At 44.8% G+C, this 16,657-nt stretch overlaps 1 protein-coding gene across 1 annotated transcript in view; it reads right to left on the bottom strand.

Annotated features, from left to right (window-relative positions):
* The window catches only part of LOC126149825 (carcinine transporter-like), a 213,865-nt gene that overhangs the window by 54,142 nt on the left and 143,066 nt on the right, over nt 1-16,657 (bottom strand). The window contains exons 4-5 of the mRNA XM_049915836.1: nt 7,533-7,690; nt 2,606-2,774 (exon numbers count right to left, since the gene is read on the bottom strand). Coding sequence (XP_049771793.1) covers nt 2,606-2,774; nt 7,533-7,690 — 327 coding nt within the window. The remainder of the gene's footprint in view (nt 1-2,605; nt 2,775-7,532; nt 7,691-16,657) is intronic.

Raw genomic sequence — 16,657 nt, 5'->3', positions numbered from 1 at the left:
GAACCCATCGTTCTACCATTCCTAGACCGGCAAGGGAACTTGCTGTTCCAACAGGTCAATGCACGTCCGCATGTATCCCGTGCCACCCAACGTGCTCTAGAAGGTGTAAGTCAACTACCCTGGCCAGCAAGATCTCCGGATCTGTCCCCCATTGAGCATGTTTGGGTCTGGATGAAGCGTCGTCTCACGCGGTCTGCACGTCCAGCACGAACGCTGGTCCAACTGAGGCGCCAGGTGGAAATGGCATGGCAAGCCGTTCCACAGGACTACATCCAGCATCTCTACGATCGTCTCCGTGGGAGAATAGCAGCCTGCATTGCTGCGAAAGGTGGATATACACTGTACTAGTGCCGACATTGTGCATGATCTGTTGCCTGTGTCTATGTGCCTGTGGTTCTGTCAGTGTGATCATGTGATGTATCTGACCCCAGGAATGTGTCAATAAAGTTTCCCCTTCCTGGGACAATGAATTCACGGTGTTCTTATTTCAATTTCCAGGAGTGTAGTTGAGGCGCTTGTGACGTCACTGCTGCTATCGCTAGTAGCCAGAGGATTCTATTCTCTATTTAAGGATATCAGTGGTAATGACAGTATAAGTTTTCTGTCATCTTTAAATGTCAAATTCTTCAACTTTTCCAATTGTTTGGGTACATTAAAAAGATGTAACGTGAATAAACACAGAACTACAAAAGTTTATTTGAACGGAAGAAAAGTTAGTCTTCAGACAGCGGTAATTATTCATAAATGTTATTCCAAATAAAAGACGGTCTCTGTGCTCTTAGCGCAACATCAGGTTAACATGAAAAGACAGCATTGGTCATTATTAAAAGCCATGACGGCAGCCATCTTAGTTTCCATCTGATGTTCAAGAAAGTCCACGTTCAGTTGTTTTTGAGCCAATTACGATGAAAGTTTTCACCGTCATAACCCTTTACTACATCCTAGTTAGTTAATCTGATGATGCGCTAAGAACGCGAACCGCGTTATTGGCCAATAAATGTTGCCACAGAGACTGTCTTTTATTTCGAACGTGGAACCACTGTTGGTGCACTAGGACAGAATAGAATGGAGCAATTTGTCGTAGATATTACTTTATTTTTCGCAAAATTATGTATAATTTTGAAGATTTAATGTTGGTGGTTAATAGCTACAGCAACAAGTAGTAAAGATAAATAAAAACAAACCAAGTAAGTATTTGAACATTCTATTTACAAGGCAAGAAACAATACATTTCTATGTGTTAAAATGCAGTATATTATTTGGTATTTACACATTTATTAAAAATATCAGCACAGTTGTATAAGTAATGTGACTAGTGTCATAAACATTGTGTGGTATTAGAAAAGCTATTGAAAGATTTTGGGGACTAGAGCACATGTTGAAGTCCTGGATAACATTCATAAGCCTGATGGAAGTCTCATTAACCAGGTGTTGTTAATTTGACAATGAATCTGTTAAACTAAATTTGGATAAATATTGTTTTATAATGTAATTTAATTCATGTGATTTCATCCTCGTTGGTAATTCATCCTTGTGGTTGCTTTGCATGTTTGCATATAGTTTGCTGTGATCAATCTCGCCTAATTGATAATCTTTCTTAATTACACCAATACAAGAAACAATGGTTCAAATGGCTCTGAGCACTATGCGACTTAACTTCTGAGGTCATCAGTCACCTAGAACTAAGAACTAATTAAACCTAACTAACCTAAGGAAATCCTACACATCCATGCCCGAGGCAGGATTTGAACCTGCGACCGTAGCGGTCGCTCGGTTCCAGACTGCAGCACGTAGAACCGCACGGCCACTCAGGCCGGTCAGGAAACAATCACCGATCTTCTAGACTGAAGTACTCTGAGAGCGCAAGACTGTCTTGGATGCTACTTGCCTTCGCTTGGCAGGATTTTAAATACGAGGTGGGTCTTCTGTGGAGCAAGCGAATTCGCAGTCTGATTATTTATATGTCTGGTGAGGCCTACATAAATAGTGTCTCGGCGAGAGGAAGTGGTGGAGAGACAATATGAAACAGGAACGAAAAGGTAGGTTACAATGTTGTAGAGATATTTGCAGTTTCACTTAGGACAATTTGTTTCCGTCTGATGTTCAAGAAAGCCGATATTTGGATCTTTTCGAGCCAATTACGACGACGAAAGTTTTCTCTATGATAACTCTCCAGTTAAGTTGTAAGTAAATGGTGTTGCTATCATCTTAGTAATTTTGGCCTCGGAAGGGAAGCGGGAGAAAGGCAAAGGGGAGAGGAGACTTCCACCAAGTGGATTCTACAGCGCCAGCGTGGTGAGACTTGCGGGATGTGTCGACGCCCGGCAGTGGAGTGCGCAGTGGTTGGTTGGTTGGTTGGTTTGGGGAAGGAGACCAGACAGCGTGGTCATCGGTCTCATCGGATTAGGGAAGGAAGGCGGCCGTGCCCTTTCAGAGGAACTATCCCGGCATTTGGCTGGAGTGATTTAGGGAAATCACGGAAAATCTAAATCAGGATGGCCGGACGCGGGATTGAACCGTCGTCCTCCCGAATGCGAGTCCAGAGTGCTGACCACTGCCCCACCTCGCTCGGTAGTGCGCAGTGCTGCCGGCTACTGTACTGTACCTGAAGAAGAAGACGACGCCGAGCGAGGGCAGCGAGGTGATGAGCATGAAGGGCACCCAGTCGCGGCACGCCCACGCCACCAGCGGCACGATGCACATGCCCGTGGACCAGCCCACCAGCTGCATCATGGCGATGTGGCCGCGCCGCTCGCTGTCCGACACCTCCATGCCTGCCGCACACAGCGTCCCACTCAGCCGAGTGTCCACACGGAAGGAGCCTGCTCCACGTTCCTGCTGTACTGCTTCTTTACTCCCCCACAACTATCTTCAGTAACTGCTTGACACGCAGACTGGATGGTGTCCGACTACTATAGCTTTGCAGTTAAGTAACATATATGTTTTGGCTTATGCAATTCACTAACTCACTAAGTTTCAATATGTTCTTAAATGGAATATACAGGATGTCCGAAAAGACTTTCCCTGATCACATAAATTGATAAATCAGGCTAGATGTAAGATACAAATATGAAACTTGTGTCGAATTGTTTACAACTATCAAAGTTTTTTTCTGTTTCAGGTTCGCAGTACGTAAGTAGTGGATGAGGTGCAGTGCCCAAGAAGCCATGTTAACCAATCAGGAGAAGGCACAGTGTGTCCTGTGGTACCATGAGACACGATCACCAACCACAATGCAGAGACATTTCCAGACAACATTTGGAAGGAATCCACCTGATGTCAAGAGCAATAAAGCCTGGTATGAGAAGTTCAAGAACACAGGATCGGTTGCTGACCTTCCGAGGTCTGGTCGACGAAGAATCTCAGCAGACAGGGTGGAAGCTGTAAGGCAGTCTTTTCTGCGAAGTCCGAAGAAATCGGTGCGCAGGGCCTCACGTAAATTGCAGATGCCAAAAAGCTCTCTCCATGACGTTCTACACAAACGTTTATTGTTTCGTTCATACAAAGTGCAAATCGTTCAGGCCTTGTTGCCCAATGACAGTACACGTCGATATGACTTTGCGGTCGAAATGGTATCACGTATTGAGGACGATGATGGTTATCTCAGACGAATTGCCTTTTCCGACGGAGCGACCCTTTTTGTCAGTGAAGTAATGAATCACCATAATTTGCGCATTTGGGGTTCACAACCCCCTGGCGGGGTCATGGAGTGCACCAGAGGCAGTCCAAAGGTGAATGTTTGGTGGGCGCTATTGCACGATCGAATTATCGGGCCAGCCTCCTTCGCTGAGGCTACCATCACATCTGCAGTGTATCTGGACATGTTGCAACTGTATGCTGTTCCTCAGCTGCTTCAGTATCACCCCGATGTCTTGTTTCAGCAAGACGGTGCACCGCCTCATTGGGGTTTGGACGTCCGTGCCTATCTCGATATTACCTTTCCTAGGCGATGGATTGGTCGTGATGGGCCAACGGTTTGGCCCCCTGATGACCTCAGAAGTTAAGTCGCATAGTGCTCAGAGCCATTCGGTTTGGCCCCCACGCTCTCCTGGCATAAATCCATTAGACTTCTTTTTATGGGGTTATGTCAAGGACGAGGTCTATCGAACACGTGTACCAGATCTTGAAACCCTGCGGCAACGGATAACCACAGTCGTTGAATCGATCCCTCCAGTGATGTTGGCTAATGTGTGGACGGAAATTGGATATCGCCTAGATGTGCTACGTGCTACCAAGGGTGCTCATGTGGAAGTTTACTGATGTATGAAAAAACTTTGATAGTTTGTAAACAATTAGACACCAGTTTCATATTTGTATCTTACTTCTAGCCTGAGTTATCAATTTATGTAATCAGGGAAAGACTTTTCGGACATCCTGTATTATGTCTAATCGTTATTCCAGCTCCAACTACACTCGATGCAGCACGTCTTCGTCGGTTTTGGCGCTGCTGTCAGTGATCTGAGTATTGAAATCATTGATGTCATCTATGTGCATTTACAGAATTTAATCATTGAGAAACCCCAGGAGGAAAAGTCCAAGAGCATAACGTCAGGTGATGTAGAAGCCCAGACAATGTCTGGTCTGCCAATCCCATAACTAAACCGCTACTGCCTTTCCAAAAATAGATCCACCTCTGACAATCCAAGCATTCAATCATTTGGTCACCTCTGACAAACCCAGCATTCGGGCTGCGTCTAGCATTTCAAGAATTAGGCCACTTCCGCCAATCTAAAATTTGGGCTACCTCTGCGAGTCCGCCAACAGGGCAGATTTGCAACATTTGAGTCACCTTTAGAAATTGACTGGCTGATTCAGAACGTTTTTCCAAGTGCGGTCATACCATGCACGACCCAATTGTGGTAGAAAGCTTTAGCGTAAAAACAGAAATGGGTCAATAATGAAACCATTAAACAACACCACACATTAGTTTTACGAGTATTACAAACAAATAGCCTCCAATATGCCAGTTAGTTGTTCCTTAAAAAGGAACGTTATACACTGTCCAGTCACATTAATGTGACCATCTGTCAAAAATCCAAATGACCACCTTTTGCACTGTGGCCTGCTGTGAGACGCGCAGGAGGTGAGTGAGTGAGGTCCTGGAAGGAACCGACAGGGATGTGGAGTCCAGGGTCGTGGCCACATGCGCTACGTTTCTCAGTTGACTATCCATGGTACGGACAGCCCTATCGTGCTGGACTCACAAATTCTCAAGTGGGTTTAAATATGTGGAGTTTGGTAGCCAGGGAAGAACGGTAAACTTATCCTGATGCTCTTCGAGCCAGGAAAGGTACAATGCGAGCTGTGTGAGACATTGCATTGTCCTGCTGGTAGACACCACTATTCCATGAGTCAACTCGTGGAACACAAACATGTCATCTCACAGAGCATTGTTACTGAAATTTTAAAGTCATTATGTGAGTTCATGTAACTTTTAACATTCTGTCTTAGAACTGTCGAAACCTGGTTAATGCGTTTTTTTAAAAACAATTGTGTGTAACCAGTTAGCTGACTATTACATTTTATATAATTGCATACATGGTTGCTAAGATCACAGCCAGAAAATGTTTACAATATCAACATTTTTCGAATATTCCATTTAAGGTTCAGGTGTCGTTCACGTATGCCAGAGAATGCACATGTGCAGCTTTTTTGCTTCTTGAAAAATTTGCATCAATGGTTGAATTGGAATGTCAGACACACAATCTGCTCCCAGTTTGTTGGGATTCTGCCTGCATTATATTCCATTCTGTTCATTATTTATCGTGTTCCGTAAATCACATCATGAAGGGACAGCTTTCCAGGATGTGAACCGAATCAAGACACACATTAATAGGCGCAAGCAGCGAATGTACAGCACTTGTGTAAAATCTACTAACAAACTATGACTAGTGTTAATCTACTCACAGCTATAAGTATGGCAATTACTTTTTAATAACTTTAACACACACACACACACACACACACACACACACACACACACACACATGTTAATTGCAGAAATACGCCACTACTAAAGGAGTGAAGTGGTTGAATGACTACGGTGAAGTGGTAATGACTACGGTGAAGTGGTAATGACTACGAGACCAAACTGCTGAGGCCATCGGTCCCTAGGCTTACGCACTACTTAATCTAACTTAAACTAATTTACGCTAAGGACAACACGCACACCGATGCCCGAGGGAGGACTCAAACCTTCGACGGGGAGAGCCGCGCGAACCGTGGCAAGACGCCCAAGACCGCACGACTACCCCGCGCAGCTCAAATCCGAAGCCTGAGGTTCAAACTTCAGTCGGTCCTAAGATTTGTTCTGCATTTTTCCCTTATTTCAACTCTGAAATTATGTTGTTAAAGTGAAAAATGCCAAGTTTGTAAGTAGGCTGTTTATGTTTTCTTTATGTAAGTAGGCTGTTTATGTTTTCTTATTGGCAACGTTACGTAGCGCTCTATATGAAAATCACTGGCTGTGCTTTGTGCAGTCTGTGGCTAGTTTGCATTGTTGTCTGCCATTGTAGTGTTGGGCAGCGGCAGCTGGATGTGAACAGCGCGTAGCGTTGCGCAGTTGGAGGTGAGCCGCCAGCAGTGGTGGATGTGGGAAATGAGATGGCGGATTTTTGAGTACAGAATGGATATTATGAACTGCTATGTATATTATGCTTTTTCAACACTATTAAGGTAAATACATTGTTTGTTCTCTATTAAAACCTTTCATTTGCTAACTATGCCTATCAGTAGTTAGTGCCTTCTGTAGTTTGAATCTTTTATTTAGCTGGCAGTAGTGGCGCTCGCTGTATTGCAGTAGCTTGAGTAACGAAGATTTTTGTGAGGTAAGTGATTTGTGAAAGGTACAGGTTAATGTTAGTCAGGGCCATTCCTTTGTAGGGATTTCTGAAAGTCAGATTGCGTTGCGCTAAAAAAATTGTGTGTCAGTTTAAGCACAGTCCGGTATAAATTGTTCAAAGGGGATGTTTCAAGTTGGAGAGTGGTTTCGAGTCCACATCAAACTGTAGGTCCCTTATGGGTGGCTGAGTGAGTCAGTCAAAAGTTCACAGGAAGAGAAGGGCTTATCACATCCAATAGGACTATGCCTAGTATGGGGCGAACAAGTATACATGTTTTATAGAGAGGTACCGACAACTTTGTTAGGCCTGTATCATTCTGAAATAGAACTGAGAGTGAGCTCATTGGAGGGAAGTCGATGGGTCTGCTGCTTTACCATGTATAGCCTGTGGAATATAGACATAAGAATGAATTTAAACGTATTCAGTAGATCTTCTGCAGTTTTGGAAAGTATGAGGGAGATACTAGGAGATTGAACCTCACTCGGATGTATCCACTGGTACCAGTGTTACCCTCTAAATGCTAAAGCGCAGATCTGGCAGCAGGAAACAATGTATATGGAAGTTTCCTTGTATGGCTTTCTGCGCACTATTTCCCGACTTCCTGCAAAAAACTGGTGGGGCACAGTACTCCTCGTGCTCGTATCGGCCAGTGCAGCGTATTGTTGGCGTGGTGCGAGGTTTTATACTTACTGAGGGCTAACGGCGCCTCGAAGACAGCGCCGATGGGCGCGCCGCCCAGGATGGAGACGACGAGGAAGAGCGGGTAGATGGATGACGTCACGACGAGCAGGCTGCGCGCCAGGCTGGCCAACACCATGGACAGGAAGAACTGCGGCCGCCGGCCCAGGCTGCGGGCACACAACATACACTGGACAAAAACCTCCACGCAGGACGCAGGGCAGCCAGTGCTGAGCACTCGAGCACGACTCCAGTGCGCCACCACCAGACACCAGCACAATTATCACAGTATGCGTCTCTTCAGAGGAGAGAGCGACAGAAGGAGAGAGAAACAATGAGCGAAGAGGAAGTATGGAAGCATAAAGAACAGATGACAGCACGAGAGGTCATTGTATGGGCAGCAACAGCTCGATCACTTGGTAGGTGGATACGGGCTGCAGGCCACTCATGGAGTGAAGGTCAATTTCTATATATTGTAGTGTTGTAAGTCTTGTGCAGTATTTGGCTGCATGGAAAAAATGTAACGGAATGTAAGATTCTTTTAAAAAGACTCATTTTTCGAGATCGAGTCACTGAATTATAGACTGAAAGAGAGGACCGATATGCACATGGTGATCTATTCAGGAGTATTTTCGTTGAATGGCCAAAAGTCGTGGGAAGGCACTGGATGTGAGGTTAATAGTCAGCGACTCCTCCACTATGAAGGCTATGCGCTGTATTTGTGTTCGAAAAATCCTGGTAAAATGACTTCCAGACTCCCTGTGGGGCTCTGCAGAGGCGATGAGACATCAAACACTTGTGGTTGTCCTGTACAGAGGTTTATTTTCGTGGAAACATTATCACTGCAGTAGCGAAGTTTCACTCTAGCCGTTGCTGATGTCGGAAACTCTACTTTTCTAGTGACCCCACGCATCTTGCAGTGATCTGACGTAGAAAGTCGGTTAACTTCCGACGTGATGCTGTGATTACCACACACACCAGTCTGTCACTTTCGGCCACGCAATTCACTTGATGATGGCCAATATACCGTATACATGACCCATAAAAGTACATGTAGAAATTTATAAAACACTAATTATGCTGTCTTTTTCTATCCATGATACAACATTCGTAACAACTTTTTACATAATCCCCAGTGCTGGTAGTAGTTTCTGCAGTAATGATTTTTTACCGGAATTTTTCGAGACTGAGGTCTTTTGTACCGGGGTAAAAATTACACTACTGGCCATTAAAATTGCTACACCACAAAGATGACGTGCTACAGACGCGAAATTTAACCGACAGGAATAAGATGCAGTGATATGCAAATGATTAGCTTTTCAGACCATTCACACAAGGTTGGCGCCGGTGGCGACACCTACAACGTGCTGACATGAGGAAACTTTCCAACCGATTTCTGATACACAAACAGCAGTTGACCGGCGTTGTCTGGTGAAACGTTGTTGTGGTGTCTCGTGTAAGGAGGAGAAATGCGTACCATCACGTTTCCGACTTTGATAAAGGTCGGATTGTAGCCTATCGCGAATGCGGTTTATCGTATTGCGACATTGCTACTCGCGTTGGTCGAGATCCAATGACTGTTAGCAGAATATGGAATCAGTGGGTTCAGGAGGGTAATACGGAACGCCATACTGGATCCCAACGGCCTTGTATCACTAGCAGTCGAGATGACAGGCATCTTATCCGCATGGCTGTGACGGTTCGTGCAACCACGAACTCGATCCCTGAGTCAACATATGGGGACGTTTGCAGACAACAACCATCTGCACGAACAGTTCGACGACGTTTGCAGCAGCATGGACTATCAGCTCGGAGACCATGGCTGCGGTTATCCTTGACGCTGCATCACAGACAGGAGCGCCTGCGATGGTGTACTCAACGACGAACCTGGGTGCACGAATGGCAAAACGTAATTTTTTCGGATGAATCCAGGTTCTGTTTACAGCATCATGATGGTCGCATCCGTGTTTGGCGACTTCGTGACGAACGCACATTGGAAGCGTGTATTCGTCATCGCCATATTGGCGTATCACCCGGCGTGATGGTATGGGGTGCCATTGGTTACACGTCTCGGTCACCTCTTGTTCGCATTGACGGCACTTTGAACAGTGGACGTTACATTTCAGATGTGTTACGACCCGTGGCTCTACCCCTCATTCGATCCCTGCGAAACCCTACATTTCAGCAGGATAACGCACGACCGCATGTTGCAGGTCCTGCACGGGCTTTTCTGGATACAGAAAATGTTCGACTGCTGCCCTGGCCAGCATATTGTCCAGATCTCTCACCAATTGGAAACGTCTGGTCAATGGTGGCCGAGCAACTGGCTCGTCACAATACGCCAGTCACTACTCTTGATGAACTGTGGTATCGTGTTGAAGCTGCATGAGCAGCTTTACCTCTATATGGCATCCAAGCTCTGTTTGACTCAATGCCCAGGCGTATCAAGGCCGTTATTACGGCCAGAGGTGGTTGTTCTGGGTACTGATTTATCAGGATCTATGCACCCAAATTGCGTGAAAATGTAGTCAAATGTCAGTTCTAGTATAATATATTTGTCCAATGAATACCCGTTTATCATCTGCATTTCTTCTTGGTGTAGCAATTTTAATAGCCAGTAGTGTAAGTCACATTCTGACAACCTATTTTTAATTTTGCTTCTCATTTAGCAACCAAAGGAAAAAGAGAAAGTCAGCAGCGACTTTAACTCCAAATATGCATCGAATTTCTTGCTTTCTGCAAAAAACGGCCTCGGAAAGACCAAAAATAATTCACTTTTGGAGGGAGAGAAGTGTTAGCGATAAATTAAGAAATAGCTCTCTGTTCGTGAAGCACGTATATCTGGTTTTAGCGATTAACTTTTTCCATTATTTTCTCCATATTAATTCAATTATGTTTTAGTATCTGTACTGAATTAGTACAAGTCATGGAATATAAACGAATGCCTGTGTCATTTCTGATAAGAACACAAATATTTTTTTGAGTTCTTTGCGACAAACGACCCTGGTCGCTTAACGCCAGCTCAAACACTACTGTGTAAACATCGGACCTGAGGCGCTGTATGCAGCAGAATGATTCACGATGAACAGGAAATGTTCTCTCAACTAGAAGTTAGAGGACAACAAGAGGAAGCTCTCAGACCCAATAAGAGAAATGGAAAGTGTTGTGAATAGTATAATAACAATCTGGATCCGCTTATCGGAAAGGTGATAGATACCACGAAGCAAAGGGTTCCAGAAGAGTGACCAACGGGGTTTGGACCTATTATCAAGACAAAAGTCTCAGGAGAGCCCGATTCATTGTATTTCAATAGGCTCTTCAAGAAGTGGAGATAACAAATGAAAACATCCGGAAATGTGACGTTATCAAAATGAAACGTCAGCCACGTCAGCTCTTAAAAGTAGAGTCGAAGTTGAAAAGAGACTGCGCATGGACTGCAAAGGAGACTTACCAGAAACGAATGCAAAATTACTGGTCCCAAGTTAGAGCAAAAGGCAGCTTAGAAACGACATTATATGAAAGAAGTCTCACAAACATCGCACTACATTCTCTGTCAAGAAGCTTCTGCGTTACAATCCATTTCACAGTTACGTTTCCCCAAGACCCACGCCCTTCGATATGGGATTAGGCCTGTCATTACAAAATTCTCAAGTATTCCTTCATGTCCACGTCGGCTGACTAGGAACTATAATCCGGTGTTCTGGTTCCCATAGTGAATGATCTCCAGAGCTCTTCCGCAGGTACAATTTGGGTATTAAGGTGTGCTGATCATAATTTTCGCAACTAACTGCGTCGTTCCTTATGTTCTGAGTCTGCAGAAACGTGACAGTATTAGTAATATTTGCAATTATTTGCATCTATTCACGTTCGGTGTCTTCCGAGTCAGAAATAAACTTCATCAGTATGAGATTTGCCAACAGCACTAGACGTTAGTCGTGAACACTTCCACGAGCTAGATCACGATGATGAATTACAGTTCATACGTTGAACCGCAAATTCACTGGATGTCAAATATGGTAATCGACCATAACAAAGTTTGTTAACCACCCCTTGAAAACTGTGTAATCTTTGTATAGGAAACTGTCTACTGCCAGTAAAGGAAGAAGAATTAGCAAAATTCATGTAATGACCAATCATGGAGATTCTACATGGCTAATATTGGTCGATGCAATACTGGTGGTTCGTCATATGCTCTGGATGATCACTTTAAATTAACTCGACGTATGTAGGTGGACATGAGAGGCACTGAAAAAAAAGTGAATTTGCGGTTCAACATTGGAAAATTTCGTCCACATAAGCATCAACCTGAAGGGAAATGAATAAATTTGCTGCGAACCTTATTGATTACGGTGTCTATTGCAATTAAAAGTGAGTTCCATACTCATTACAAGACCGCTGCACTATTACTCATGGGGAAAGCCTAGAAGTTGTGCGCCGTTGCAAAAATTGTTGGTTGGGTGTTCGTATTGTGATGTTGGCTCTGACTTACGCTTCTGCATTTTGATTATAAAATGGTTCAAATGGCTCTAAGCACTGTGGGACTTAACATCTGAGATCATCACTCCCCTAGACTTAGAACTACGTAAGCCTAATTAACCTAAGGATGTCACACACATCCATGCCCGATGCAGGATTCGAACCTGCGACTGTAGCAGCAGCGCGGTACCGGACTGAAGCGCCTAGAATCGCTCGGCTACAACGGCCGGCATTTTGCTTATACACTCCTGGAAATGGAAAAAAAGAACACATTGACACCGGTGTGTCAGACCCACCATACTTGCTCCGGACACTGCGAGAGGGCTGTACAAACAATGATCACACGCACGGCACAGCGGACACACCAGGAACCGCGGTGTTGGCCGTCGAATGGCGCTAGCTGCGCAGCATTTGTGCACCGCCGCCGTCAGTGTCAGCCAGTTTGCCGTGGCATACAGAGCTCCATCGCAGTCTTTAACACTGGTAGCATGCCGCGACAGCGTGGACGTGAACCGTATGTGCAGTTGACGGACTTTGAGCGAGGGCGTATGGTGGGTATGCGGGAGGTCGGGTGGACGTACTGCCGAATTGCTCAACACGTGGGGCGTGAGGTCTCCACAGTACATCGATGTTGTCGCCAGAGGTCGGCGGAAGGTGCACGTGCCCGTCGACCTGGGACCGGACCGCAGCGACGCACGGATGCACGCCAAGACCGTAGGATCCTACGCAGTGCCGTAGGGGACCGCACCGCCACTTCCCAGCAAATTAGGGACACTGTTGCTCCTGGGGTATCGGCGAGGACCATTCGCAACCGTCTCCATGAAGCTGGGCTACGGTCTCGCACACCGTTAGGCCGTCTTCCGCTCACGCCCCAACATCGTGCAGCCCGCCTCCAGTGGTGTCGCGACAGGCGTGAATGGAGGGACGAATGGAGACGTGTCGTCTTCAGCGATGAGAGTCGCTTCTGCCTTGGTGCCAATGATAGTCGTATGCGTGTTTGGCGCCGTGCAGGTGAGCGCCACAATCAGGACTGCATACGACGGAGGCAAACAGGGCCAACACCCGGCATCATCGTGTGGGGAGCGATCTCCTACACTGGCCGTACACCACTGGTGATCGTCGAGGGGACACTGAATAGTGCACGGTACATCCAAACCGTCATCGAACCCATCGTTCTACCATTCCTAGACCGGCAAGGGAACTTGCTGTTCCAACAGGACAATGCACGTCCGCATGTATCCCGTGCCACCCAACGTGCTCTAGAAGGTGTAAGTCAACTACCCTGGCCAGCAAGATCTCCGGATCTGTCCCCCATTGAGCATGTTTGGGACTGGATGAAGCGTCGTCTCACGCGGTCTGCACGTCCAGCACGAACGCTGGTCCAACTGAGGCGCCAGGTGGAAATGGCATGGCAAGCCGTTCCACAGGACTACATCCAGCATCCCTACGATCGTCTCCATGGGAGAATAGCAGCCTGCATTGCTGCGAAAGGTGGATATACACTGTACTAGTGCCGACATTGTGCATGCTCTGTTGCCTGTGTCTATGTGCCTGTGGTTCTGTCAGTGTGATCATGTGATGTATCTGACCCCAGGAATGTGTCAATAAAGTTTCCCCTTCCTGGGACAATGAATTCACGGTGTTCTTATTTCAATTTCCAGGAGTGTACATACATGATCTGGCGGATAAGGTGAGCGGCCGAAACGCTATTGAAACCGTTGAGGGAATCGTTGTTTACAGCTGACTGCGGAACGATCCTACTGCCGCCAACGTACATTTCGCGGAAGGACAACGAAGACAAAATAAGAGAAATTAGGGCTCGGACGGAGGGAGGCAAAAAGATGGTGGTTTTTTCCTCGCTTCATTTGGGACTGAAATAGAAAAGGAAATGACTAGCATTTGTAGGGGAGACCGAGGTTCGTTGGCACAAGGAGCTGGTTGGCACACACCTATTTCCTGCCGCCGTGGAGCTAGAGCGCTGTCATCGCACTAATGGGGAGTATATGTAAAGTTGCATGTTTATTCTTTAAATAAGTGTTTTAATTACTAGTCCAAATTTGATTAGAATTTTATTGATATGGTTTGGGTTTGGTTTCTCATTGTTTAGCTATTATCAAAATGTAAAGTCTTCTAGTGCGCGTGTCTTGACTGCTTTGTCTAATCGAATTGGTGAAGTTGTTATTTTCATTGCGACTGCTTGAATATTAAATTTTGGTGGTTGACATTATATTATTATTATTTTATCTCAAATTATTTTGAGATAGGCTTATTAATATGTTAATTGTTTTAGTAACTTCAATATGCCTGGAAACGTCACTAAAACAGGACCCCTGTTCCATCGTTTTTTTTTTTTTGACTGGTGAGTAAATTTTTTAATCTTAGTTCTTTTTAATCTGGTGAATCTGTAGATCACGATGGAAATTTTCGACAGAGAGGTTAGCTGCGGTTGCATGCATGTGTGATTTTGTGTCTGATGTAATTGTGTGTTTTCCATTGTGTTTTTGATATCCCTTTTGGGCCAACAAGCATAGTTCGGTACGGGGTCAGTTGGCATAGGTATCACAACTCGCTCTACATGGTCCCGTCAAAGATAGAATCGCTGCTTCTTGGGCCTAATAAGAAGAAAAAGCCACGTACAATCAAAAAGGGCGGCATGGCTAAGGTTGACAAATCGAAGAAGAAAAAACTTCCTGTAAGATGGCCAATTTCAACTTTTTTATAGGATTCCCATGATAGTGTGTAAGACATAAGCAATGTCGAAGGTGAGGACAGCGTGGCCTTCCTTAATGATAGTTCAGAGGCTGAAGAACTTCTTTATGGCATAGACCTTTCACTTATAACCTGTTGCCAAGATAATGGCGACGTATCTCATTCGACAGTCCCCAAGAACTCTGGCAAACCTCAAAAAATACGAAGAGGTCACATGGAACAAAATCAACAACGAATGCCCCACATTCTGCAGGGGTTTTTGATAACCCTGAACATATTTAAACTGTTGCTACCAGGTGAAACTAGTTTTGTCTGGCCGTAAGTGTGGATTCTTTCGTTACTCTGGGAGACAGCTCATCACACTAGAACATATTAAATATTAGTTCATTTTTAAACGAATAGAAGATTTACTTAACTCTGACATACTTCTTTGCCAAAGGAGTACTTGATAATTTACAACTGTCATGGACTAGTAAAGCATTACTCGATGCACTGATTAAAAAACTATTCTTTTGAGGCACAGCCGGCCGCGGTGGTCTCGCGGTTCTAGGCTCACAGTCCGGAACCGCGCGACTGCTACGGTCGCAGGTTCGAATCCTGCCTCGGGCATGGATGTGTGTGATGTCCTTAGGTTAGTTAGGTTTAAGTAGTTCTAAGTTCTAGGGGACTGATGACCACAGCTGTTAAGTCCCATAGTGCTCAGAGCCATTTGAACCATTTTTTTTTTTTTTTTTGAGGCACAAAACGCAACATTTACGAAGTACATTTCACCAGAAACTTTAACGGTTACTGTCCTACCCGACCATATTGACTGCTGTAGATGTCTCGAAATGGGCGAGCTCTGGCAGTCTCGACGCTATATTGACTTCAGTGTGAAGGCTCTGCAGGACTGATAGGGAAGGCGTGGTCTTTAGGAGCGCCTTTCATTCGTCATTGCGGATTCGAGCGAGCCCTAGCTAATGTCTGTGGTAAGATGGCAACTCGATCTCTGCACGCTACCACATAAATGACTTTATTTTCGTGAAATATCAGACCTATCAGAATGCTGGGAATATTCCAGAAACCGAAATTTGCGTGTCCACCAGGAATAAAAGGAGGAAAACTAGAGATTGCCAGATGAAGTAGATTCAGTTTGGTACTACCAAAGTAAAAATGTGCGAATATTGAACCCTTCAGTTCAAATAAATGAGCACCCAACTCCAACATTCGTGGTCAACTTAAAACATTGTACTAATTCTTTTTGAATAAGTACTGGTAGCTATAACGATAAACAAGAACTTACTTTCTTAAAAAATTTACTGATTGGTCATTTAAGATAATACTGCTGTTTATACATCTAAGCATAAATTATTTGTATTCGAGTATTAGTTCTTCCCAAGTAATTTATTTTCTGAATATTTTACTCTTTGTAAATGAAGTTACATGAAGTCTTGACAAAATAAAATGTTTCTTCCTACAGAACTGTTGTGTTCTGCAAGTATTTCAATCTATATCAGCTTTTGCCATCTCCTTCTAAGGGCATCTCAACTAACCCCCCACATGCAGTTAGCGTAGTTGCAAGCTTTTACCAAAGGTGTTTTTGGGGTTACCTAAATATATATTTAATTAATAGGGCATACTTCGTTTTGCAGTCAAAAAGTTTAGTTATCCAACAAATTCGCCAGAATGCCTCCAAGTACTGCATAAAAACAGAAAAATTTATGCCAGTTTATGCAACTAGCCCCGATCTCCTCTACACAGTACCCTAAACTACATGCTGGCTTGCATAGATGCAGTTCTAAATGTACTCATTAGCTGCCCAGCTGGCAGAACATGAAGATGTGCTCACTAGTCGCTCAGCTGGCAGAACATGAAGATATATTCACTAGTCGCCCAGCCGGCAGAACATGAAGATGTACTCACTAGTCGCCCAGCTGGCAGAACATGAAGATGTATTTACTAGTCGCCCATCT

This window comes from Schistocerca cancellata, chromosome 2 (assembly GCF_023864275.1).
Source record: "Schistocerca cancellata isolate TAMUIC-IGC-003103 chromosome 2, iqSchCanc2.1, whole genome shotgun sequence".
Classification (NCBI taxonomy): domain Eukaryota; kingdom Metazoa; phylum Arthropoda; class Insecta; order Orthoptera; family Acrididae; genus Schistocerca; species Schistocerca cancellata.
Note: the sequence above shows the minus strand (reverse complement) of the source record. Positions and strands in the feature narration are given on the sequence as shown.